Below are 27,869 nucleotides of genomic sequence, written 5' to 3' on the forward strand. Positions count from 1 at the left end.
CTCTTCAGAGCAGGGCCTGAGATCTCCCCAGAACAGGCGTTTGAACAGAGCAGGCTTCTGAGGTCTCCAGAATGCCTGTCCCAGCCTCCTGGTCCCATCCTCCTGGTCCTTTCCTGCTTCTGACTCTACTGCTGGGATTTACAGGTGAGCATTGCATTGGGCTAGAACCCTTTCTCCCTGCCTCCTGGACCTAGCCTTGCCCCTGGACTTGCAGCGATTTCAGATCAGCACAAGCACTGCCAAGGAAAGTCAAGGACTGGACATTGTCCAAAAGCAGAAGATCAGGGAGCTGAGCACTTTCTCTGTGGATCTGCAGTTGGCTACCAGAGGCATCAAACCTTGTGATGCTTCTGCCACCATCACAATTACTTACATTTTTATAATATTTTATTTGATGAACACAGAAGAATCATTATTAAATCCTTACCTGTCTTGAGTCCTCCCACCCGTTTTCCTGTGCCCTCCTCCTCTTTAAGAAGTTCCACATTTCATGCTTACAGCGCCCTATATTCCTTTCCTAGGGCTTCCATAACGAAGCACCACAGACTCAGTGACTAAAACAATAGACATTTGCTTTCTTTCTTTCAGTTCTGGAGGCTGAATTGCAAAATCAAGGTGCCAGCAGGGTTAGTTTCTACTGAGGTCTTTCTCCTTGGCTTGTAGAAAGCTATCTCCTCCATGTGTCTTAACACATGGGCTTCCTCTGTGTGTGTCTGTGTTCTCATTTTCTCTTATGAGAACGTCAGCCATATTGGATTAAGGCTCCCCACCAATGACCTCATTTAACTAAATTGCTTCACCCATTTATGCCTAGTGCTTCATTATTGGATCACTAAGCTTGCAGGAGTTATTTATATCCTACTGCTCAAGGGCATCACTAAGTTCTGATTTTTCTTTTTTTTTTTTTTGAGACGAAGTCTCGCTCTGTCGCCCAGGCTGGAGTGCAGTGGCCGGATCTCAGCTCACTGCAAGCTCCGCCTCCCGGGTTCCCGCCATTCTCCTGCCTCAGCCTCCGGAGTAGCTGGGACCACAGGCGCCGCCACCTCGCCCGGCTAATTTTTTGTGTTTTTAGTAGAGGCGGGGTTTCGCCGTGTTAGCCAGGATGGTCTCGATCTCCTGACCTTGTGATCCGCCCGTCTCGGCCTCCCAAAGTGCTGGGATTACAGGCTTGAGCCACCGCGCCCGACCCTGATTTTTCAAATTTAAAAAATTGCAACCTCAGGCATAAATGGGTTAAAGACCTTGTCTCCAAATATGGTCACATTCTAAGGCGCTGGGGACTGGGGCTTCAACCCATTTGCTTTGGGGGCACATTCAGCCCATAACAGGCACCACAAACTCCCTTAGTCATCTTGATTTTCCTCTGGAGAATTTATTTTCCCTTCCCCCAGGCATACAGGATTGGGAGGTCTTTCCTGGTGCCACTTGGGAGAGCCCTGTTCACTGCTCCCAGACAGGCTGCCTGTCCTCACCCCTTTTCAGACCATGCAGCTGACCGCTGGTCACAGGGCTGGGCACAATAGCCTCTCAGTTGCCCACTGGGCCTTCCTGTGATGTCACCTCACAGGTCTTAGAGGGCAAGGGTCTCACTGTTCAAATTATTTTTCTTACACATACACTGTACCCAAATGACAGCAGTAATAGTTCAGCAATTGCTCTCTTCCTGTAAGGTAGACACACTTATCATTTTGCTTGTATGAAGTCAACTAATCCTCACAACATCCCTGTGTGAAAGCTACAACTCTTGTGCCCTATTTGCAAATGGGGAGTGAGGCAGAGGGAGAAACTTGTTCATTGTCCCCTACCTCAGTCCATGGAGCAGTTGGGATCAAGTCCAGGTGGACCAGCTCCAGAGTTGATCACCCTTTTAGCCATGTTATGCTATATGCAGAAATACTAGAAAATGCAGGGAAGCAAACGTTAGATTAATAGTCACCCATCACGCCAGTCAGAAACAACCAGAGGTAAAACGCTAGCATATGTATGTATTTCCAAAATGTTGTTAAAAATATGTTGGATGATTTCTATGTGCCAAATATTTTACTGAGATTTTTAAATTTGTAATAATTGTAATTAATGCACAAAACAACCTTACGTACTAACATGATAGGCCAAACTTTTATATATATTTGTGTACACATTACATATACACATATATATATGCACATGTGCATATGCATGTACATGTACATGCACATATGAGATTTCATTTTTAATCATTGTTTCTCCAACTTTTTATTTTCTATTTTCAGTGACATTTTTAACAAAATAAATATTTTATTTTATTTTTATTTGACAAAAGTATATATACTTACGTACAACATATTATGAAATATGCATTCATTGTGGAATGACTAATTTGAACTAATAAACATATGCATTACCTTATACATTTATCATTTTTTATTGTGAGAACTCGTAAACTCTGCTATCGCAGCAGTTTTCAAGAATACAACTCATATTATTAGGTATAAACACCACATTGTACAATAGATATCTTGAACTTATTTCTCTTATCTAAATTGAAATTTTGTATCCTTTGACTAATATCTCCCCAACTGCACCCCCTCTCTAACCCTGGATAAATACCATTCTACTTTCTACTTCTATGAGTTCAACTTTTTAGATTCTACATATAAGTGAAATCATACAGTGTTTGTCTTTCTGTGCCTGGCTTATTTCACTTAGCAGAATGTCCTCCAGGCTCATCCCCATTGTTGCAAATGACAGGATTTCCCTTTTTGTAAGGCTGATTAGAATTTCATTGTGCATATATACTACATTTTCTTTCTCCATTTACCTGCTGATAGACACCTAGGTTGATTCCATATCTTGGCTATTGTAAATAATGCGGCAATGGACATGGAAGTGCAGATATCTCTGTGACATGCTGATGTCATTTCCTTTGGATATACGCCAGTAGTGAGATTGCCAGATCAGATAAGAGTTACATTTTTAATTTCTTGAGGAACCTGCATACTGTTTTCACTAATGGCTCTACTAATTTACATTCCCACCAACTGTCTGCAAGCGTTCCCTTTTCTCCACATCTTCTCCAAAACTAGTTAAATTTCCTCTTTTTGATAATAGCCATTCTTACACGTGTGAGATGATAGCTCACTGCGGTTTTAATTTGCATTTATCTCATGAATAGGAAGACTGGATATTTTTAATATGCTGACTTGCCATCTTAATATCTTCTTTTGAGAAATGTCTATTTGGATCTTTGGCCCATATTTTAATAGGGTTGTTTTCTTATGGTTGAGTCGTTTGACTTCCTTATATATTTTGCAAATGTCTTCTTCCATTCTGTAGGTTGTCTCTTCACTCTGTTGATTGTTTCCTTGGCTGTGTAGAAGCTTTTTTAGTTTGTTATTAATGCCATTTTTTTGTTGTTGTTGTTGCTTTTGTTGCCTGTGCTTTGGGGCTCAAATCCAAAAATGTATTGCCAAGACCAATGTCATGAAACTTTTCTTGTAGTTCTTATACAGTTTCAGATCTTACATTTAAGTCTTTAATCCATTTTGAGTTGTTTTTGTATGCGGCATGAGAAGAGGGTCTAATTTCATTCCCCTACACATGGATATCCAGTTTTCCCAACACCACTTTTTGAAGAGACAGATCTTTCACCATTGTGTTTTCTTCACACTTTTGTCAATAGTCAATTGAGTGTGAATGTGTGAGTTTATTGCTGGGTTCTCTGTTCTGATCTATTGGTCTAAATGTCTCTTTTTATGCCAGTGCCATGCCTTTTGATTACTTTGAAACTGTAGTCAATGTTGAAATTAGGCAGTGTGGTGCCTCCATCTTTGTTCTTTTTTTTTTTTTTTTTTTTTTTTTTTTTGAGACGGAGTCTCGCTCTGTCACCAGGCTGGAGTATGGTGGTGCAATCTCGGCTCACTGCAATCTCCACCTCCCAGGTTCAAGCGATTCCCCTGCCTCAGCCACCTAAGTAGCTGGGACTACAGGTGTACACCACCACGTCTGGCTAATTTTTTGTGTTTTTAGTAGAGACAGGGTTTCACCATGTTGGCCAGTCTCGATCGCCTAACCTTGTGATCTGCTCGCCTCAGCCTCCCAAAGTGCTGGGATTACAGGCATGAGCCACCATGCCTGGCCCCATCTTTGTTCTTTTTGCTCAAGATTGCCTTGACGTAGCATATCACATTTGGAGATTTATGAATGTTGTACCATCCTTGCATTCCTGAGATAAATCTCATGTGACCATGCTGAAACACACACAGGATTTTAAAAATACTTTCTTTACTATAACCTTCAACTCATTTTTTCAGTCTACATGAAATGCACATTAAAGAGATGTATGGTTTTCTCTATTGCCCAGCCATTCTGCCTTCTTCCTAATTCTCTAATCTTACCACTCAAAGTCCCCCAATCTGTTAATATAAGCAACAGGTAAGCAAACTTCTCCCTTGGTAAAATGCATTTTCCCTCAAAACTGAATTTCTGTGCATTTCTATTCTGAAATTTCCTCTTCCATGAATGGTAGAGATGAGGAAAAAAATGTGAGGACACAAATGACACAGATCTGCCTATATTACCTATAACTATAGTTATATTTATATCCGTATCCATATCCTTATCCTTATCCTTGTCATCTAATGTACACTGAAGCCTCCAAGCCTTAGGAAATCTACCAGGCAATAACTTTACAATTTTTGAACATTCACCATATGACAGACACTGTTGGAAATGCTTTACATCTTTTACTTCATATGATCATTATATACAAATTGATATTCTTGTCACATTCCCTCACATAAGAAAACAGAAGCACAAAGTGCTCCAAGCTCACTCATTGGTAACTGGTAGAGTTATGATTTGAACTCAGGCACTCTGACTCTAGAGGTCACAGGTTTCACCATTACTCAAACACTTCCGGCCCTGATTCTATTCCGTGCGATTTCTGCAGCTGCTGCTCTTGGGAGTGGAGTGGGCGATGTGGTGTGAAGGAGGATTGTGGTTTTCTTCTCTAGGCTCTTCTACTTTCTATATGTTTGCAAACTGATTGGTTTTTTTGTTTGTTTTGTTTTGTTTTCACTAAGTCCTCTACATGAGAAACTCATTTTCTGTCAAATTCCACAGAAGAAAACCACCTAAAATAGAAGATTTCAGTCTTCTAGGGAAATGTCCCACTGAGCAATTCAAACATTATACACATACCTATTGGATACCTACTGTGTGCCAGGATCTGATATAGAAACATGGGGTACTTTGGTAGAATAAAAAAGAAAAAGTAATTGCCCTTTTGCTGCTTGCATCCACTGGGGAGAAAGACAGTAATCAACACACATAGTAAATAAGTGAATGAAAAAATTAATTTTTGGCAATGATCAGTACAATAAAAATAAAGTATGAGTATGTGAATGTTAATCATCTTGTGAAAGTATTCATATATCCCTTTTATTGATTGTTTTCATCATAAATAGATGTACAAATTTATCAGATGCTTTTCTGCATCAAAATAGATGATCATGTTTTTATCATGATCAAAATAGATGTTTTGATCAAAACAGATCAAAATTTTATCAGGATCAAAATAGATGTTTTTTCTATTTGTTCTATAAATATGGCATACCATACTGTTTGTTTGTCACTCGTATATTGAAACATACTTGTATTTCAGGAATAAATACCACGTGCTCATGGTTTATTATCCTTCTAACATGCTGTTCAATTCAGTTAGCCAGTATTTGGTTGAGGATTGTTGCATCAACAAATCCAGTAGTAATAAGGCCACTGTCAACAGAAAGGTGCGCAGCTGTACCTGACAGAAATTTAAATTTTGTGTTTCAGTAGAAGTTTAAGTTCCAATGAGACCCATTTCAGATGAGCAGGGACTGGCCTGTGGGACAACCAGTGGTTAATGCTTGCAACAGAAAGTATTCCCCCTAGATCTGGAACACAAGCCAGTAGATTCTAGTCATTTTTTGTTAGAATGAAGTAAAGAACAAGGCAGAGAGGGGCTTTTTTTGTTTTGTTTTATTTTTCATTTTGCGTTAGAAGCCCTGGGGAAGTTTATGACCATGAGGAGTGGTCTAGAGATTCCAAGAGGAATGAAAATCATTGCCGAAGTCTCTAGAGAGAAGAGGTATTTTTGTTTGTTTGAAAGCACTAAAAGGAGTGCCTGTGATTTTAATTTGTAAGTAAAATTTGTAAATGAAGAATACATTGCCACTGGTACCTCAGAACAACTTAGAGATTCTGGATTATGTGACATTATTGTAAGTATCATACGAGTCTTCTTTGAAGAAGTTGCTATATCATCCTGTGCTCTGAAGAAATGCGGCTGTCATTATTCATATTGGAATAGGATACACACTTTAGGATAGAGAGCTTTGGCAGCACTCCAGAAGGCAACACATAACTGTGCATAGCACAGCACAGGAAAGCCATCAGGGTAAAAAGCCTTCTCAAATTCGTGGAGCCAATAAGTAGCAAATCAGTAAGCCATGAACAGTCAAAGTGCATCTCCTAGGAACTTTCTACCCTGGTTTAGAATAATCCCCTCTTCATTGCCACTACTGATGAAAATGGTAGAGTAAGTCCTGCAGGTTATGTCTTAAAGGATCACTCTAACATGGTTATGAAAATTTCATCTGGAGAGGCATAGTGGGGTAGGGCATGCCACACAGGAAGCCATATGGGAGGAACCCCCAGGGAGAAGGCTCAACCAAGCAGAAGGGGAAGCAAGAGAGACAAGAGATGGGAAGCCATTGCCTTTACCGGGAGTCAGGATGGAGGACACAAAGAAAAAGCATGATGGGTTTTACTAGAATGTTTCAGTGTCACTAGGTCACAGTAGAGGAGGACAAGAAGAGGAATTGTGGCTGGGACTAGCTTTATCACAGTGTTGTACCTGGTTTGGCAGGGTGCTCACAACTTGTTTGTGGGATGTTGAGGTATCAGGTAAATACGATTTAAAAAAAAAAATTACATATAACTGGACATCTTTATTTCTTCATATAACTTTGATTTGCCACATGGCATCCTTTCATTTCCACCTGAAGCACTCCCTTTAACATTTCTTGTAAGCAAGGTTTTGTGGTCATGAACTATCTTAGCTTTTGTTTATCTGAGAATGTCTTAATTTCTCCCTTGTGTTTGAAGGACACTTTCGCCAGGTATAGAATTCATGGTTGACAGGTTTTTCCTCTTACAGCATTTTGAACACATCATCCCTCGGTCTTCTGGCCTCCAATGCTTTATATAAGAGCTCAGCTGATAATCTACTGAGGGTCTCTTGAATGCGAGGAATCGTTTCTCTCCCACTGCTTTCAGGATTCTTTGAATTTAGTTTTTGACGGTTGAATTATAATGTCCTTTAGTGTGGGTCTCAGATTCTATCCTTGAGTTAAACTTGCATTTCTTCAGTGTCTTTAAATTTGTACATTCATGTATTTTATTAAGTTTGTGAAGGTTTTGGCTGTGATTTCTTCAAATAATCGTCTGCTCCTTTTTCTCTTCCTCTTCTTTTTCCCCCTGGGACTCTAATAATGTATATTTCAATCCAATTGATAGTGTCCCAGAATTCCTTTAGATTCTGTTCTCTATACTTTATTCCATTTTCCATCCATACCTCAGTCATAGTAAGTTTAATTATTCCATCTTGCAGCTTTATGACTTTTCTTCCACCTGCTCACACCTGTTAGGGAACCCCTCTACTGAACTTTCAATTGTTGTATTTTCAACTTCAAAGTTTCTATTGGATTTCTCTTCATAATTTCTCATTCTGGCTGTTCTTATTTTGTTAATGTGTTTATATTCCTGCTGTTTTAGTTATTTGTCCATTGTTTCCTTTACTTTCTTCAGCATTTTTAAGACAGTGGTTTTAATACTGGATCTAGTGTCAGAGTGAACCCAATGTATCAGAAGAGTCCTTATAAGAAGGAGGAAGGAGATTAATTATTTGAGAAGGACATGTGAGGATGCAAGCAAGATGTTAGAGTGATGGGAAGATGTGACAGTGAGAAAGGAATGTGGGCAGCCTCTAGAATTTGGAAAGGCAAAAAACAGCCTGCAGAAGACACATAGCTTTACTGACAGCTTTTAAATATACACCTACACACATATATATAATATATGTGTGTGTATATATATATGTGTATATATAATATATTATATATATAATATACATATGTGTGTGTGTATATATGTATATGTGTGTGTGTGTGTGTGTGTGTGTGTGTATATATGTAAAAACACTTCAAAGTAGAGTTCAGGAGTTCTACTCAGGTCCTCAACCCAAAGCTCTACCTTGAAATTGAATCCCTTGGCTGGGCTTGATGGCTCTCACCTGCCATCCCAGCACTATGGAAAGCCGAGGCAAGTGGATCACTTGCACTCAAGTAAGAGCAACCTGGGCAGAATGGTGTGACCTGTTTCTACAAAAATACAAAGATTAGCCTGGCATGGTGGTGTACACATGTGGTCCTAGCTACTCTGGAGGCTGAGGTAGCAGGATCGCTTGAGCCTGAGAGGTTGAAGTTTCAGTGAGCCATGATTATGCCTCAGCACTCCAGCCTGGGCAACAGAACAGGACCCTCTCTCAAAAAAAAAAAAAAAAAATTGAAACTCTCTGTGCCTCAGGGCTCAGTGCCCTCAATTGTAATACAACCTCATGTTATAGGCTTGTTGTGAGGGTTAAATGAGATAATACACGCAGTGTGCTGAGATCAAGTCCTGCTCCTGATTCCTGATGTGCACCCAGTCACTGAATGTCTTTGATAAACACGAGGAAATACAGAATTATGTAAGGATGAAAAAAATGATTGCTTTGTGCTCCTTTCCAGAAGTGGCAGGTGAAGAGGAGCTACAGATGATTCAGCCTGAGAAGCTCCTGTTGGTCGCAGTTGGAGAGTCGGCCACTCTGAACTGCACTGTGACCTCCCTGCTTCCCGTGGGACCTGTCCTGTGGTTCAGAGGAGTTGGACCAGGCCGAGAATTAATCTACAATAAAAAAGAAGGCCACTTCCCCCGGGTAACAACTGTTTCAGACCTCACAAAAAGAAACAACATGGACTTTTCCATCCGCATCAGTAGCATCACCCCAGCAGATGCCGGCACCTACTACTGTGTGAAGTTTCGAAAAGGGAGCCCTGAGAACGTGGAGTTTAAGTCTGGACCGGGCACTGAGATGGCTTTGCGTGGTGAGTACAGCATGGATCTCCCTCATCCCTTGATGTGTGACAATAACTCAATAATAGCACCTTCCATTCTTTGAGCCACAATCAGGTGTGGTGGTGGGTGCTCATTTTCATGACCTGATGTCACCCCCTTCTACAGATCAGGTGAGTTAAGGCCCAGGGACATCACGCTATTGCTCAAGGTTCCACGGCTGGTAAATGATGGGAAAGACTGCATCTCCAATCTGTCTGGCTCTACAGCTCTTGTCCTTCCCAATCTGGCCCAGCCCTCTAGTTCCATGAATGAGGAAACTGACAGATTGAGTGATTTGCCCGGGTACAGGGCCAGAGCTCACCTGCAGCCTCCAAAGGTGAGTCTCTTCTTTATGCAACAGGCACTCACTGAGAATCCACTGTGTGCCAGACTCCACCCTGGATGTTGTGCAAAGAGCAGTGAATGAAACAGCCAATAGCTCTTCCTCCACCAAGCTTACATTCTCTTCCATTCTAATGAGGAGAAATCCATCCAGGGGATGGAGCGTGTAAATCGTGTTTTTCTTTATTTAATCTTCAGAAACATCACACAGGGAAGATTCCTGGGAGGCACAGATTCACTCTTCAGTCTGATGGCCTGGTGGGAGGAGATGCCAACAAGTTTGGTGTTTGCTGTGGGTCTATTTGAAGCCTTGTGTGATTTCAGGACTGAGTCACACAGTCACTGTGGCCTCTGAGCAGAGCTGGGTCATCTCAGAATATCCCTCACCTCAGGAAAGAGGTCATACATATGGCTGGCTCAGGGTTGCCCAATTTAAGGCAGTAATAAAACCTATTTGAGGTTTCCAGCCAGAGGCCCAGAATCCTCATCCCACCTCCTGAATCCTGACATTTCAACATGGGAAAGACCTTCACGCTTTCAGCCCAACTCCCCTTTACAGATGGGGGACTTAAGCCAAGAGATGACAGGGGCCTTGTCCACAGTCACAGGGCCAGTTATTGATGGAATCAAAGCTAGAGTCCAGGTCCGGATCGAGGCAGGCTCCTTCCTTCCCCAGCATTTGTTAAGACACTGTCTTCATAGAAGAACCTGGTGCATCACAGGTGCTAAATAAAAGCTCCTCAGACAGAACCATGGATCAGGGAGCCGGGATTTCTTTTTTCATCCATTTCCCAAAGGTTCAGAATGCACCTCACATTCAGACACTAAAACCCACTGGTGGTTGGAAAACTTCCTCCAAACATAAGCCCTATCCTTCCATATTGAGATTCCACGTCAGGACATAGAACTGCTCCACTCTTTAACAGCTGCAGAATACTCCAATTTATGGAAATACCAAAATTTATTTCACAGCATCCTGTTGATGGATATGTAAGTTGTTCCCAAACTTGAGCTACTAACAATCCTTCAGTGGATGGCTTTGTACATGTATCACCCTAGTCAGGTGGGAGACACCCACTGGAAGTGACATTGCTAAGTTAGAGGGTGTGTGTGTTTTCATATATGAGAATATTGTCTAATTTCCCTCCTAGATGGTGTAGCAACAGGGCTTCCCACAACCCTTGAACATAGATGTGGAAGTGGCTTTATCCTGATTGTGCAGATAATATAGGCAAAGACACTGAAGTTTCCAGATGGTGCCTCCCCAGCCCAGGCAGTCACAGCCAATAGTGGCTCAGGTGTGACTCAGATCTGCTAATTCCTAATAGGGTGCTCACCCCTCTTTGCCATGCTCTTAGCCTAAATGATGCCCTGGATGACAAAGGAGGGAGGCAGGGAAGGGGGCCAGGGAGCTGCAGTTGTGCCAGAGTCTCCTTATAACCAGCGCTATGAGGGAGGAGCCATTTGTTGCCTCCTTTAAAGATGAGGACACTGAGGCTCAGAGAGGAGACCTGAGTGGTGAGCAGGTCAGGGAGCCAAGGTTTCCTCCCCACCAGCCTGACTCACGGCCCTTGTCTCTGCAGTACTCACTCAGCTCTGGTTTTCCAAGTGTGGAGAAGTGCTCCAACCTTCTCTTTCCAAACTCTGGCATTGTTCAGTTCTATAGCAAAAAGCATTAAGAACAAAACCGAGGCTGGGTGCAGTGGCTCACGCCTGTAATCCCAGCACTTCGGGAGGCCATGGCCGGTGGATCACCTGAGGTCAGGAGTTTGAGACCGCCTCACCAACATGGAGAAACCCCGTCTTTACTAAAAGTACAAAATTAGCCAGGCATGGTGGCACGTGCCTGTAATCCCAGCTACTGTGGAGGCTGAGGCAGGAGAATTGCTTGAACCTGGAAGGTGGAGGTTGCAGTGAGCCGAGATCGCAGCATTGCACTCCTGCCTGGGCAACAAGAGTGAAATTCTGTCAGTCAAACAAACAAACAAACAAACAAACAAACAAGCAGACAAATACAATGAAAAAAAAAAAAAAAAGCCCTGAAGGGGTAGGAGGGGCTGGCTTTACACTCCCATCAGAAAGGTCCTGCATGTGTCTCATATATCAAGCTTGTTCCTAAAGGACAGGTCTCAGCACACATGAAGCATTTAGGACTCTACCCCCGTGTTACGCTGTTTCTCCTTCACTGAGCAGCATCTACGGAGCAGAGTCGGGCCTCCTGCAGCCCAGCAGAGCACGTGCCCACCCCTTGTTGGTGCTAAGGACCAAGGATGAGGAGATGACGTATTTCCTATGGGGTGCATCAGGCCCATAGGAGCAAGTTTCCATGCTCCCCTCGGGCTGTCAGGAGCCCACAGTGTTTTATGGCTACAGGGTATCTGGGCCTGGACACCCAGGAGGGAGGCTTCTCACTAGAATTGCATGAAGTCAAGAATCTCGAAGGCAAAATTAAGAGTGCGGTCAGTGTTGGGGCTCAAGAATTCAGGGCACTTGCTCTGTTGATGGACAGGAGTGCTTGGTGGGACACAGGAGGTGCCCACTGGGACACATGGAGGACAAGGAGGCAGTGCCTTCATTTCTCTCAGCCTCAGTTTCCTCATCTGTAAAATGGTGATCATCACGACTCCTTTAGGAGAGGGGATAGGATTTGAGGTTCTCTCTGTAAATCACCTAGCACATTCTAAGCATCCCCAAATTGAGGTGCTATTTCAAGGTTGTGTAATCTTAGGCCAGGCTTGCCTTCCCTTGAGTCCTTGGTTTCTCCATCTGTGTGATGCTGATAATCATGGCCCCCACTCTAGGTTCTGCGAGGATTGGAGAGGATGTGCACAGAGCCCCTAATGGTGGTAGTGTTCAGGTGATTACTGAACTTCCACAGAACAGTGGTTAGGACAACATGGGCAGGATCTCAACTGCCTGGACCACTTCCCGACTCTGCCACTTTCTAGTTTTGCGACCTGGGACAAGGCAACCACCACCGTGGGCCTTGGTGTCCTCGCCTGTTGATGATAACACTGACATCACAGACTGGGGGCAGAGCTGAAGGAGTTAAATCATGTAACATGCTCAGAGCAGCACCTGGAGTGCAGTAAATGTTCCATAAATGTGAACTGTGTGATGCTGAAGCCATGACACTTCAGATGGGTCAGTGCTCCTCCAGGCCTCAAGGATATATGGGGTTTGGGGTGGAGTCTGGTAGCTTTCAATCCTGGCCGCCCATTAGAATCACCTGGGAAATTTTGACAAAAATGTTTACAAACCTGGACTCAGGATCCACCCTAAAAATGCCAATTTAATTGGTCTGACATGGGCCTGGACATCTGAACTCTTCATGACTCCAGAAGATTCTCATACGCAGTCCCTTGGCAAAGGTCGTGCCCCCTGGGGTTGGGGCTTTGAGAACAGCTTTTCTGGGGGTGGGTGCTTCAGAAAAAAATGTGGTGGAAACATCTCAGGAGGCCTCAGTGCCCTGGCTAGGACCCCTCCCACAGTACAGGCCTCAGGACCCAAGATAGAGTTTCCGGATAAAGCCCTGCTCAGATCCAGCATCAGTGCTAGAGGACTTTCCATTGTGGAAACATTTGTATCTAAAAAGGCACTGAAATCCCAGTACTCCTCAGCCCCAAAAGCCTCCCTGCCTCAAAACACCAAGATGTCACAGCAGGGCAGGGCCAAGATGGCTGACTAGAAGCAGTAGTAATCCGAGGCTCCCGTGGAAAAGAACCATAAAAGTGAGCAAATCCCGCAACACTAACCAAAGTATCCAGGTTCTGACATTAGAATTGACTAGGCAGCTGGCGAGACCCACGGAGAGGAAGAGCAGTGTGGTGCAGTGGCCCACCTGAGAGCTGTGGGGCAGGGAAGCCCCCATCCCCCAGTCAAGGGAGGCGGTGAGTGAGCGTGCTACCTAGCCTGTGAAACCGAGCTTTATCCACAGAGCTGTGCAACCCACGGATCGGAAGATCCCACTCGTGAGCCCACGCCACTGGGGCATAGGGTCCCAACCACAGAGCCATGCAGATTCTCAACAGTCATTTAGCTAGAATCTCCTTAAGGCTGCCGAGATCCCAGGGGAAGGGGCGGCCAGGACCACAGCTGTGGTTGCCTGCTGTCTAAGTAGGCTGAGCTCCTCGGGGGATGGGCGGCAGCCAGCACTGGGACTGATCATTGCTTAACACACTAAGTTCCCAGGGCAAGGGAAAGGTGGCAGCCATCTCTATAGCTCCAGGCCACGCTTTTCCCCTACTGGCGCCAGGAAGTTTGGATGGCCTGTTTCCAAGAAGTATCCCCCACAGCCCAACACATCAGCTGTGGCAGACTGTAGCCAGAGTGCCTCTTCAGGACGGACCCATCCCTCCTCACTGGGTGGGGCCTCCTTGCAGGAACTCCAGCAACTCCAGACCGGGTCTCAGGGACAGAACTCTGATCTCCCTGGGCCTGAGCCCTATGGGGAGGGGTGGCCACAGTCTTAGTCTGGCAGACTTAGTTTTTCCTCCTGCTAGTTCGGAGAAATCTGGGCAGCCCAGATAAGTGGGTTACCCCCCACTGAAGCACACCCACTCCACCAAGGGACAGTCAAAGTGCTTCGTTAAATGGGTCCTGATCCCCGTGCCAGGATCAAATTCACACATAACAATATTAAGCTTAAATGTAAATGGGCTAAATGCCCCAGTTAAAAGACACAGACAGGCAAATTGGATCAAGAGTCAAGCCCCATTGGTGTGTGGTATTTAGGAGACTCATCTCACATGCAAAGACACACATAGGCTCAAAATAAAGGGATGGAGGAAAATTTACCAGGCAAATGGAAAGCAAAAAAAGGCGGGAGTTGTAATCCTACTCCCGGACAAAAGAAACTTTAAACCAACAAAGATCGAAAAAGATAAAGAAGGGCATTACATAATGGTAAAGGGATCATTTCAACTAACTATCCTAAATATATGTGCCCCCAATACAGGAGCACCCAGATTCATAAAACAAGTTCTGAGAGACTTACAAAAAGGCTTAGACTCCCACACAATAATAGTGGGAGACTTTAACACCCTATTGTCAATATTAGACAGACCAATGAGACAAAAACTTAATAATGATATTCAGGGCTTGAACTCAGCTCTGGATCAAGTGGACCTAATAAACACCTACAGATCTCTCCACCCCAAATCAACAGAAAATACATTCTTCTCAGTGCCACAAGGCACTTATTCTAAAATCAACCACATAATTGGAAGTAAAGCACACCTCAGCAAATGCAAAAGAACGGAAATCATAGCAGACAGTTTATCAGACCACAGTTCAATCAAATTGGAATTCAGAATTAAGAAACTCACTCAAAACCACACAACTATATGGAAATTGAACAGCCTGCTCCTGAATGACTCCTGGGTAAATAATGAAATTAAGGCAGAAATTAAGAAGTTATTTGAAACCAATGAGAACAAAGAGAAAACATATGAGAATCTCTGGGACACAGCTAAAGCAGTGTTTAGAGGGAAATTTATAGCACTAAATGCCCACATCAGAGAGCTAGAAAGATCTGAAATCAACACCCTAACATCACAATTAAAAGAACTAGAGAAGCAAGAGCAAAGAAATCCAAAAGCTAGCAGAAGACAAGAAATGACTAAGATCAGAGCCAAACTGAAGGAGTTAGAGACACAAAAAACCCTTCAAAAAAGTCAATGAATCCAGGAGCTGGTTTTTTGAAGAAATTAACAAACAGACCACTAGCTAGACTAATAAAGAAGAAAAGAGAGAAGAATCAAATAGACACATTAAAAAAAGATAAAGGGGATATCACTGCTGACTCCATGGAAACACAAACTATCATCAGAAAATACCATGAACACCTCTATGCAAATAAACTAGAAAATCTAGAAGAAATGGATAAATTCCTGGACACATACACCCTCCCAAGACTAAATCAAGAAGTAGAATCCCTGAATAGACCAATAACAAGTTTTGAAATTGAGGCAGTAATTAAAAGCCTACCAACCAAAAAAAGCCCAGGACCAGACGGATTCACAGCCGAATTCTACCAGAGATACAAAGAGGAGATGGAACCATTCCTTTTGAAACTATTCCAAATACTAGAAAAAGAGGGACACCTCCCTGACTCATTTTATGAGGCCAGCATCATCCTAATACCAAAGCCTGGCAGAGACACAACAAAAAAATAAAACATCAGGCCAGTATCCCTGATAAGCATCGATGTGAAAATCCTCAATAAAATACCGGCAAACTGAATCCCACAGCACATCAAAAAGTTTATCCACCACAATCAAGTTGGCTTCATCCCTGGGATGCAAGGCTGGTTCAACATATGCAAATCAGTAAACGTAATCCATTACATAAACAGAACCAATGACAAAAACCACATGATTATCTTAATAGATGCAGAAAAGGCCTTCAATACAATTCAACATTGCTTCATGCTAAAAACTCTCAATAAACTAGGTATTGATGGAACATATCTCAAAATAAAAAGAACTACTTATGACAAACCCACAACCAATATCATAATGAATGTGCAAGAGCTGGAAACATTCCCCTTGAAAACCAGCACAAGACAAGGATGTCCCCTCTCACCATTTCTATTCAACATAGTATTGGAAGTTCTGGCCAGAGCAATCAAGCAAGAGAAGGAAATAAGGAGTATTCAAATAGGAAGAGAGGAAGTCAAATTGTCTTTGTTTGCAGATGACATGATCCTATATTTAGAATGCCCCATCATTTCAGCCCAAAACTCCTTAAGCTGATAAGCAACTTCAGCAAAGTCTCAGGATACAAAATCAATGTGCAAAAATCACAAGCATTCCTATACACCAACAACAGACAAGCAAAGAGCCAAATCATGAATGAACTCCCATTCACAATTGGTACAAAGATAATAAAATACCTAGGAATACAACTTACAAGGGATTTGAAGGACCTCTTCAAGGAGAACTACAAACAACTGCTTCAAGGAAATAAGAGAGGACACAAAACAAATGGAAAAGCATTCCATGCTCATGGATAGGAAGGATGAATATCATGAAAATGGCCATATTGCCCAAAGTAATTTATAGATTCAATGCTATTCCCATCAAATTACCATTGACATTCTTCACAGAATTAGAAAAAACTACATTAAATTGTATATTGTACCAAAAAAAGAAGCCAGTATAGCCAAGACAATCCTAAGCAAAAAGAACAAAATTGGAGGCATCACGCTACCTGACTTCAAACTATATTACAAGGCTACAGTAACCAAAACAGCATGGTACTGGTACCAAAACAGACATATAGATCAATGGAATAGAGCAGAGACCTCGGAAATAACACTGTACATTTACAACCATCTGATCTTCAACAAACCTGAGAAAAACAAGCAATGGGGAAAGGATTCCCTATTTAATAAATGGGGCTGGGTAAACTGGCTAGCCATATACAGAAAACTGAAACTGGACTCCTTCCTTACACCTTATACAAAAATTAACTCAAGATGGATTAAAGACTTAAATGTAAAACCCAAAACCATAAAAACCCTAGAAGAGGCCGGGCACGGTGGGTCAAGCCTGTAATCCCAGCACTTTGGGAGGCCGAGGCGGGTGGATCACGAGGTCAGGAGATCGAGACCATCCTGGCTAACATGGTGAAACCCCGTCTCTACTAAAAATACAAAAAACTAGCCGGGTGTGGTGGCGGGCACCTGTAGTCCCAGTTACTCGGAGGCTGAGGCAGGAGAATGGTGTGAACCTGGGAGGCGGAGCTTGCAGGGAGCCGAGATCGCGCCACTGCACTCCAGCCTGGGTGACACAGCGGGAGACTCCGTCTCAAAAAAAAAAAAAAAACCCTAGAAGAAAACCTAGGCAATACCATTCAGGCACAGGCATGGGCAAAGACTTCATGACAAAAATGCCAAAAGCAATTGCAACAAAAGCGAAAGTTGACAAATGGGATCTAATTAAACTAAAGAGATTCTGCACAGGAATAGAAACTATCATCAGAGTGAACAAGCAACCTACAGAATGGGAGAAAATTTTTGCAATCTACCCATCTGACAAAGATATAGTATCCAGAATCTACAAGGAATGTAAACAAATTCACAAGAAAAAAAACAAACAACCCCATCAAAAAGTATGCAAAGGATTTGAACAGACACTTCTCAAAAGAAGACATTTATGTGGCCAACAAATATATGAAGAAAAAACTCAACATCACCGATCATTAGAGAAATGAAAATCAAACCCACAATGAGATACCACCTCATGCCAGTCAGAATGGTGATTATTAAAAAGTTAGGAAACAATAGATGCTGGTGAGGCTGTGGAGAAATAGGAACGCTTTTACATTCTTGGTGGGAATGTAAACTAGTTCAACGATTGTGGAAGACAATGTGGTGATTCCTCAAGGATCTAGAACCAGAGATACCATCATTACTGGGTATGTACCCAAAGGAATATTACTCATTCTACTATAAAGACACATGCACATGTATGTTTATTGCAACACTATTTACAATAGCAAAGACATGAAACCAACCTGAACGCACATCAGTGATAGACTGGACAAAGAAAATGTGGTACATATACACCATGCAATACTATGCAGCCATAAAAAAGAATGAGTTCATGTCCTTTGCAGGGTCATGGGTGAAGCTGGAAACCATCATCCTCAGCAAACTAACACAGGGACAGAAAACCAAACACCACATGTTCTCACTCATAAGTGGGAGTTGAACAATGCGAACACATGGACACAGGGAGGGGAACAACACACACCAGGGCCAATCAGGGGGTGGGGGATGAGGGGAGGGAGAGCCTTAGGACAAATAGCTAATGCATGCAGGGCTTAAAATCTAGATGTTGGGTTGATAGGTGCAGCAAACCCCCATGAAACACATACACCTACGTAACAAACCTACACATTCTGCACTTGTATCCCAGAACTTAAAGTAAAATAATAATAATGAAAAGATGTCACAGAGGACTCTGTTCCCTCCTCCTTCCAAAATGCTTCCAGCTCTACCTATGATCTTACTTTGATCTTACTTGTTTTTTGAAAGCCAATTGTCCAGACTTCGTGGTTTTGCTTCTATTATCATTTGAGCTTTTCGTGAGCTACAGGGAGCAGGATTTGAGCCTTTTCTTGGTGTTTCTACTCCTCTATGTTCTGCTGCCTAAAGAATAAATGTATAGATTCAGAAGCAGTAATGACAAAACCTCTTGATAACAGCCACAGGGCTCATTTATTAAGCACCTGGTACATACCAGGCTCTGTGCTTGCATTCACCCTCCCTCATCTTACCAGTGTGGGATTTTTATCCACTTTTGGCCCTTTGCCAGCTGGGGTCCCCTCAGACCTTGGTCCTATAAGGGACTCACACGAGGACCCCCTCGAGGCAATGAAGGGAGGATTAAAGAGCTGAGAGGTACAGAGGGAACAGCCAGCTCCTGAGAAGCCTTCAACAAATGGGAAATGATTGCAGACTCTCAGCCCTCTAGGGATGCCCAATGCTGCTGGTGTCTTAATGACTTGACTTCTTCAAGTGACACCCTTCGTACTGTGCCCATAAACTGTTTGCATGTGGTTGGGAGCAAGTTAATATTTACAAATGCAAGTATGCCTAACACATGTTTCCTGGTGACTGCTATAGGAGGTGCAGGGTAATAATTAGCAATCTGGAGACACGTTTAGGACTCATCTACAGGGAGAAACTATCCTCATTTTTCTGATTCTCCAGTTTGTGTGCTTTCAGGACCCAGGATAGATTTCTGCCTGTTGGGGTGGCCTGGATCTTTGTCTCTTGTAATGGATTAACGATGAAGAAATCACCCACCTTTGGCTTTCTTAGTACTCAGTGATCATTGTTTTTGACCCCAAACTGGCCCAACTGAAGACCTAGATTCCAAGAAACCTTCCCTCTTTTCAAATTTGGGACTTGTCACAGATTAGACCCGCTAACTAAAAAAAATAATGACTGATAGGAAGGCCAAAGGAAATAGCATTTATTTGTGAATTAAAGAGTTGCAATTTGGGAACCCTGAGTCATGGCAGCCCTGAATAGTGGCCCATAGGGCAATGCAGGAAAGGCTTTTTACAGGGGACTTTCATAAAAGGTTGTTTTTGAAAACAGTTCATTGGCTGGCAGAAATGCTAAACTGCAAACTCGTATTCTTTGGTTACTTAATTAGGATACTCCAGGATGAGAGTGATCAAAATCCCATGTACCTTGACTTCAGTGCGTTGTTATCCAGGTCTACAGCAACATCCTGTGGCTTGACCTTCAGCAGGTGTGAGTGCAATGCTCTTACAAACGCTTGACTCCATGTTAAAGTTTTAGCCTTAACTACTTCATTTTCTTTCAAAAACTCTACTGGAATATTATGAAAAGAATGAAAAATATGAAATAAATTCATAAATACACAAAGAGACAGCTCTGGGTGTATATAAAGTCTGGGTTAAAGACAGATCTGTGTTTATTTTTATGAAGCATCTTCTGACTGATCAAAAGCAAAACTTCTTCCATTGCCTCATTTAATCCTTGTTGCACCCCTGGGAAGGAAAAATGCTGCTGTCCCATTTTGCAGATGAGGAGCTGGGTATGCCAGGCCACCCCTCTCATGGGCTGAACAGCCTGGTTGCAGTTCTCACGGTGGTGCCACTTTGCCATTGTTCCTTACTTTGACTTCTGTAAACACCCTCTCTGAGGTTGGTGAGCTCTCCGAGGGAAACAGGGTAGGACCATTTAAAACACAAAGGGAGACCAATCAGTAACTTTGTTGCTGTGCCCAGGTTGGTGGAAGTCACCCTGTGTGGAGAGGAAGACTTTGAACTCAGGCCTGGACCTCCCTCTGGGACCTTCCCCTACACTGTCTGACCTGGGGCTGGTCCTCACCTCTTCCAACCTTTGTACCCTGCTATGTAAAATGAGAATAAGAACACCATCCTCTCCACATTATTAGAAGAATTAAAATTAACATATCTGAAGGTTCTTAACAGTGTCACACACTCATTATTAGTGATCATCGTCTCAGTCATGTCTCTTGTTTATCGATGCTCCTTTTGTAGCCAAACCCTCTGCCCCAGTGGTATCGGGCCCTGCGGCGAGGGCCACACCTGAGCACACAGTGAGCTTCACCTGCAAGTCCCACGGCTTCTCCCCCAGAGACATCACCCTGAAATGGTTCAAAAATGGGAACGAGCTCTCAGACTTCCAGACCAACGTGGACCCCGCAGGACAGAGTGTGTCCTACAGCATCCGCAGCACAGCCAGGGTGGTTCTGGCCCCCTGGGACGTTCGCTCTCAGGTCACGTGTGAGGTGGCCCACGTCACCTTGCAGGGGGACCCTCTTCGTGGGACTGCAAACTTGTCTGAGGCCATCCGAGGTAGAGGACCCTCACACCCAGCCCAAGCCCACATCTGGCTGCCACACCCACTCCCCTCTACCCAGGCTATTGCTCCACAGCTTGAATGGCCTGGAATCTATTCTCTAATTGTGCTGCCCACCTCCCATACACCTAGGTGTGCTGGTCACTTACTACCATTTTATTGGCAGCAGTCATGGGACCAAGGGGACCAGTGACTTTGGCACTTGGTCATGTGCCAAGCTCTCCACTAGAGAGCTTCATTTTTCTCACCAAGAACAACTACTATTAGTGAGCACCTACTATGAGCCAAGCCCCTACGTCTTTGGTGGTTGCACTGATTTTGTTACAGTTATGACATTCCAACTGCATGCCAGGGGTTGTACTTGTAGATTTCACTCAATCTTACTCTAGTAGGAGCTATCAGTTCTATGGCACCTACTGTGTGCCAGGCATTGTGCTTTGTAATTTCACTCATATGCAAAGAGCACCCTCAATGTCTGAGCACGTGCTGCCTGCCTAGCACTGTCCTGGTGACGCCGTCACCGTGGTGGTGGGAGCTAAGTTATGGAGCCCTCTCTGTGATCTGTCTGTGCCACAAGGTCAGAGCTTCTGCCCTGTGCTGTTTCAGTTCCACCCACCTTGGAGGTTACTCAACAGCCCATGAGGGCAGGGAACCAGGTAAACATCACCTACCAGGTGAGGAATTTCTACCCCCAGAATTTACAGTTGACCTGGCTGGAGAATGGAAACGTGTGCCGGACAGAAACGGCCTCGACCCTTACAGAGAACAAGGATGGTACCTACAACTGGACAAGCTGGCTCCTGGTGAACACATCTGACCAAAGGGATGATGTGGTCCTCACTTGCCAGGTGAAGCATGATGGACAGCTGGCGGTCAACAAAAGCCTTGTCCTGGAGGTCTCAGCCCACCAGAAGGACCAGAGCTCAGATGCCACCCATGGTGAGGTTATTCAAAATTTTTAAATTTTGTCTCTTTCTTTCATGTTAAAAGTAATATCCATGCTTGTTATAAAATAAGCTAGAAGTCTATGAATACAAAGTAAAATTTTAATGTCAGCTCCATCCCCCCAAATCCCACATACCAAGAGTCACCACTAGTAAGAATTTGATGCACAAGTTAATAGAACTTTTGACATAAATATATATTTAAGAAGCAAAGAGGGAGGCAGGGGGAACTATCTTTTCATAGAGGTCTTTGCCTTCCCTTATTCCTTGAGAGTTGTTACGCCCCTGTTTCTCATCAGCCCACCCTCGTGCTCCCTACTTTTTGTAACTTCTGCTTTGTTTCTGTTTCATCCTAAACTTTTCCATCCACATTTATGACCTCATCCCAGTATACCCTGACATCTACTGTGTATGTTTCAGAAGGACAAATGTAGTTTAAAACGGTACAAGGCCTGCAGGTGACCATGAATGGTCACAGAACAGACCTCTTCTGTGTCCTGATTGTGATATTTGAGCAACAATAATTACAACCTCCTCTGCAAATTTACTAAGTGCAAATTTCCATTCATCTATGATCTCTGTTTTCGCTTCAATCACCCGGTGAGTCTGGAGTTTTAAAGGAGGGGAAACCAGGACTTGGGAAGTCATGGGGGATGTTGTTGAAGACCTCTTGCCTTTAGATCAGGTGATTGGTTCAAACTAATTAAAGTAAATCTGGGTCCCTGAGGACAAGGTCAGTACCAGCCTAAAATGCAAATTTGTGCTAGTTAGAGAAACATTCCTCTTCTGCTGGGCATTATCCCATGGACCTGAAGTTGGCCTGTATTCCCCTCTCTATGACCAAAATATGTCTTACTTCCCTCTTACGTAATACCAGGAGAGGTCTTAACTCCACGAGACTTTTCAGAGGCCCAGGTTCCTCCCACATACCTTATGGTGTTAGTCTTATCTGCTGGGTCAGTGCTAAGTCATAGATTTGTCCATGTCCCTGCCTGCTAGAAGAGTAAATATAGGAAATGGAGGGCAAACGATGTCTTCTATAATCAGAGATGTATGGAAGGTGTGTGATCACGTCCACAGCTAACTCAGTCATGCGTGTACACTCAGTTGCAAATGGAATCCATAGTTGGGTGATCTTATGACTAAAGACAGGTTTATCATTATTATAGTTATATATATAATATATAATATTATAATATATAATATGTTATTTCAAATTTTTAATCACTGAATTTCATAAAATGATTAAAACAATTCCCTCATATCATCTAAAATGGAGTATACATGCAAATTTTCCTCAAATTTCTATTATGACTATTTTTCTGTGCACTAAATTTGGATTTAATTCATCTTTAAATGCTTTGCAGTATTTTTCTCTGAAACACTTGGGTCTCAAGAATTTTGAGGGGTGTTTTAAAATGATGAATTCAATTTCCTCAATAGTTTAGGGTTACTCATATTACTTATTTCGTATTGGGTGAGTTCTGGTAAGTGGTGCTTTTTGAAGAAGTTTGTGTCCATTTTATCTAAGTTGTCATATTTTTGTGTGTAGAATTGTTCATAATATCTCCTTATTATCTTTTTGGTGTCTGAAGGGTCTATGGTGATATCCCCTGTTTCAACCTGATATTGAAAATATGCCGGCCGGGCGCGGTGGCTCAAGCCTGTAATCCCAGCACTTTGGGAGGCCGAGGCGGGCGGATCACGAGGCCAGGAGATCGAGACCATCCTGGCTAACACGGTGAAACCCTGTCTGTACTAAGAATATAAGAATATTAGCCGGGCGAGGTGGCGGGCGCCTGTAGTCCCAGCTACTCAGGAGGCGAGGCAGGAGAATGGCGTGAACCCGGGGGGCGGAGCTTGCAGTGAGCCGAGATTGCGCCACTGCACACCAGCCTGGGGCACAGAGCAAGACTCCGTCTCAAAAAAAAAAAAAAAAAAAGAAAATATGCCATTTCTGTTTTCTTCTTCATCAGCCTTGCTATAGTTTTTTCCCCCCCATTTTATTGATCTTTTCAAAGGACCACTTTTTTTCAGTGAGTTTTTTAAATTGTTTTTCTGTTTTCAGTTTATTAATTTTTTGCACTCTTCTTTGTATTAATTCCTGCCTCCTGCTTGCTTTGAGTTTATTTTGTTCTACTTTTTCTAGTTTCTTGAAGTGGTGATTTAATTGACTTGAGGCTTTTGCTCTTTTCTATGTCGTTCCTTTGCCTCTGTTTATGGCTGGGCTGGTATTGGGGGGTGGGTTCCAGGTGCCTGGCTGCAGGCCTGTCCCTCTGTCCTGAGGCCCCTAGTCAGTCTCCCTTCTTCCTCTCCCACCTTGGAATTTCTCCTATTCCTGTTCCTTGTGATGTTTCTAAGGTTCATAGTTTTACTTCTCAGGGAGGTAAAACTGCACCATCAAGACTGGATTGCATTTGCTTTTTAGTTATTCATCCACACTGGCTTGGACCAGGACCAGGGCTGCCATTTTTGGGTGCCTTCGGTTTGCCAGATGTAGCATCTTTGCTCAGGTACTAAGGCTGGAAATGCATTTTAAGTTGTCTAGGCTGGCAGGTAAAGTGCAAGATGCCTTGTGATTACGTAAGTGCTGCACCATTGGTGTGGGAGCCTGGTGACAGACTGTGCACTAGGGTTAGGTGAGTGTTTTGACTCACAGTCATTTTGCAGTTTGGCCTTCTATCTTCAAGTAATACTGAGAACAGGGCTGTGCAGAAGTTACTATTTTGTTTTCATTTTTTATTTTGATTTGGGGAGGATATTTTGTAGAAATAAGTAGCTATGCTGCTGCAATTGTACCTGGCAGCTCCTACATCAACTGAAGATCTTTAAGTGCTTTGACCCAAATGTCCATTCCCACATCTCAGGGTCCCACAACTTCCCCATTAGGACCCTACCCCAGCATAGCAACCGTTGAAGCTGAGATTCATCCTTCTCTGTGATTCTGCTACTCTTTTAGTGATGTCCAGAGCCCAACCCTCTGTTCTTTCTGCCATGTAGTCACAAGAGATAAGAAAGTACAGTGCTGCCAAGAAGTCCTCTTGCTTTCACAGTGAACCTTAACTCATAATCAATCACTCTTAGCTTCTCAGCATCTTTCCCCCAAAAAATTGATGCCCAGTGATAGCCATCGAACAACTTAGTCCTTATAACTACCATTTCCCAATCTGTTTCAAAAGCCTGATGCCAAGGAATTTCCTGCCTGTGGTTACACCATCCCAGTTTACTGCCAGTGAAAGTTTTATCAACTGCATCACAGTCACAAGCCATGGTGCCTAGCCCCACTCACTGCCAGCCCTGGGGTCCTCATTACGAGCTGATGAGTATACAGGTTTCAAACTTATATTTTAGAGTCTGTTTTCCAGACCACTTACCAAGGTCAGTTTCTCTGTAAGGCAGACTAGAGATGGATACAGGAATGCAGGAATCTTCCTGAAGAGCTGTAGGGTCAACATGCCTCAGGAAATGGGGAGGCAGGACTGTAGGAGGAGGGAGGCGCTGAGCTACAGTGCAAGTAGGACAAAGACCCAGCTGCTCCTGGGGAGATCCCAAGAGCTGAGAGGGTTTTTAATTGAAGAGAGAGGCGTGGCCCTCCTATTTTCAATTCAGCCAATCTTTCTTGTGGGCTGTCCCTTAGAAGGAGGAGTGAACTTGGGCAGTGCAGCTCTCAAGGGAGAAGTCCCAGAGAGCCACCCAGCCGAGAACTGCTGGCCTTTAACACCCCAGCAGCCAAAGATGCTGAGATTTCCATTTCTTCCTTAAGGACCCACCAGCACCATTTTATTTATTTAAAATACACTGTAATATCTTTAATGGCCCAAACTGCTCGTGTTAAAAATGTTGATTTTAAAAGCCCGAACTGCTCTTGTTAAAAATGTTTATTTTAAAGCCCGAACTGCTCATGTTAAAAATGCAGAGTCCAAACATGTGCTTCCCTGTAACTGAGTTTGCCCAACTAACAGAAAGATTTCAGATGACACCTGCACTGGGGTGGAGGTGGCCTAGGTGACGTCTGAGGCCCTCCCAAGCATGAGACCCATTTCCATGACTCACCAGGGTGTTTTCTAGCCAGATGGTTTCATTATGTCCAGCGCTCCACGGCTCCTCCAGGTTCTGAGAACACGGAGTCCTCCCCTTACTTCTGGGGCTAAACAGGGAACCTGCAACTCTCATTGTGAAGCCATCCTCAAGCCACCTGCCTACGCTTTTACAGTCATTAAAATTTCCCTGGGAAGTTGGACTTGTTTTGTTCCAAAGGATACAGTCTCATGGATCATCCTAAGGAACACTAGTGATGAGCTTCTTTAGGTTTGAATGCAAGTAACCTTGTGACCCTCCCTAAAATCCATGGGCCTCAGTTTCCCTATCAGAACAGAATGATAATCCCTGCTCCACAGGCTTGTGAGGGTCAAGTAAGGAACCCAGTTGCCACATGTATGAATACCTGAGTATACGCTCACTCCACCTCTTCCCTCCAGGAGAATAAGCTGGCAACCCGGGACAGGATGAGTGAGAATGGGGAGCCTCTTTCTGTGGCTTCTGCCTTGTGCTGGAGTGAGGATAGCCAGGGCAGGATGCAAGTTCAAAGGTGGGGCATAGATGGGCCCAGGCAGCCTCAGATGGAGGCGGAGGCCCTTACAAGGGCCTCCCAAGTGGCCTCTCTCATAGCTTCTCCTCTTCCCTGATTTCCAGGCCCGGCATCATCTCTTACTGTGCTGCTCCTCATAGCTGTCCTCCTGGGCCCCATCTACGTCCCCTGGAAGCAGAAGAGCTGACTGTAAGTACAAGGAAGGGAGGACCGACCAAGGGCTATTCCAGAACGGCAAGGCCAACAGGGAGGCCCAGCCCACATGCCATGCAGCATCAGGGTCCATGGAGTTAAGCTCCCTCCGCACCCTGGGAAGTCTTGGGGAACCCTCTAAGAGGCTCCCAACCCGCAGAAATTATGTGGATGGTATACGATGTGGGATGCTTGAAACGGGTTCAAAGGTGTCCACAGTGCCCTGGGAGTTTCATGGAGGCAGTGATGAGTGGGTGGTTCCTTCCAGGCTATCTGTAGATCATTTGAATGCTGGGACTCGATGGGGTCAGAGGAATCCACATTGTAGACCAATGTTGAGAAGCCCAGATGAGAAGCTCTGAAGGCTATTTGTGCTCTGACCCTCTGGGTGTCTGAGTGGAAGGAATATGGGAAAGGGCATCAGGACTCGGCAGGATGGCTGAGCACACAGAGTTCTATCTCAGGCCTGCCTGTCCACCAGTGACAGGCATTGCAGGAGACCAGCCCCAGGAACGTAACAGACTCTCAGGAAACATTTCTTGAATGATGAGCAGATGACTAAATGTGGATGTGTTTTCCCACAGCTCCTTCCTTCCTCCCCTGCCACGTGGGACCCTCATCTCTGCTGCCTCCTTCCTTTCTTGAGAGGCTCAGCTTGAGAGAATGAGTTAGTGAGAAGCTTCTCTAGACTTGGCTCCAAACGCCTCCCCTCCCAAGACATCTGCCTGCCCACAGGCTCCTGTTGCTCCTTCACACAGACCTTGATGCCCCAGAGCAGGGTCTTCATTCATGGTCCTGAGAAGAGGCCATGGGACTGGGCTCTGGGCACTGACTTGTGACACCTCCCTAGAATGTGAGAAACACGCCATGTCTAAACACACCAGGACTCCTCCCATCCATCGCCTTGGGACTGGCCATAAACCACAGACTCTCTCCAGGCTTTCAAGAGTTATCCTGTCTTCCAGATTCCTGCCTACCCCAACTCCCCAGCCTTGTTGAGGTTCTCTATCGCCTCTTGAATACAAATGCACTCCCAAAGTGGTTTTAAGAAAATAAAAAGATTCTCCTTCCTCTTTGTCTAAGGGTCTTACTCCTCACACTCAGAAACAAAGAATCTCTCCCTGCTCTCTCCGTGATGGGAACACTAGTTCTAGCATCCTGCAGGCTTCCCAGCCCTGCTGCTCATGGCGGAAATGCTGCCACAGTCCAAAAGCCTCCTTGACTCCTGGAGTCCTCCTTGATGTCTCTTTACACC

General features: G+C 44.0%; 1 protein-coding gene across 1 annotated transcript; it reads left to right on the forward strand.

Moving 5' to 3' along the window:
• The first annotated feature begins 6 nt into the window (after positions 1 to 6).
• On the forward strand, positions 7 to 27,684 carry LOC102138723 (signal-regulatory protein gamma). The gene is made up of 6 exons (XM_005568534.4): positions 7 to 144; positions 8,811 to 9,167; positions 20,569 to 20,886; positions 21,497 to 21,829; positions 26,527 to 26,611; positions 27,199 to 27,684. The coding sequence occupies exons 1-5, from the start codon at positions 72 to 74 to the stop codon at positions 26,607 to 26,609; spliced, it is 1,164 nt and encodes a 387-aa protein (XP_005568591.2). The 5' UTR covers positions 7 to 71; the 3' UTR covers positions 26,610 to 26,611; positions 27,199 to 27,684.
• Positions 27,685 to 27,869: the final 185 nt, after the last annotated feature.

This window comes from Macaca fascicularis, chromosome 10 (assembly GCF_037993035.2).
Source record: "Macaca fascicularis isolate 582-1 chromosome 10, T2T-MFA8v1.1".
In the NCBI taxonomy this organism is placed as follows: domain Eukaryota; kingdom Metazoa; phylum Chordata; class Mammalia; order Primates; family Cercopithecidae; genus Macaca; species Macaca fascicularis.

Bases quoted from the DNA above. Each gene is read 5' to 3' on its own strand.
- LOC102138723 (XM_005568534.4), top strand. From the start codon at position 72: ATGCCTGTCCCAGCCTCCTGGTCCCATCCTCCTGGTCCTTTCCTGCTT. The intron at 145-8,810 runs GTGAGCATTGCA...GCTCCTTTCCAG, and splicing joins TCTACTGCTGGGATTTACAG to AAGTGGCAGGTGAAGAGGAG. The intron at 20,887-21,496 runs GTAGAGGACCCT...GTGCTGTTTCAG, and splicing joins CTTGTCTGAGGCCATCCGAG to TTCCACCCACCTTGGAGGTT.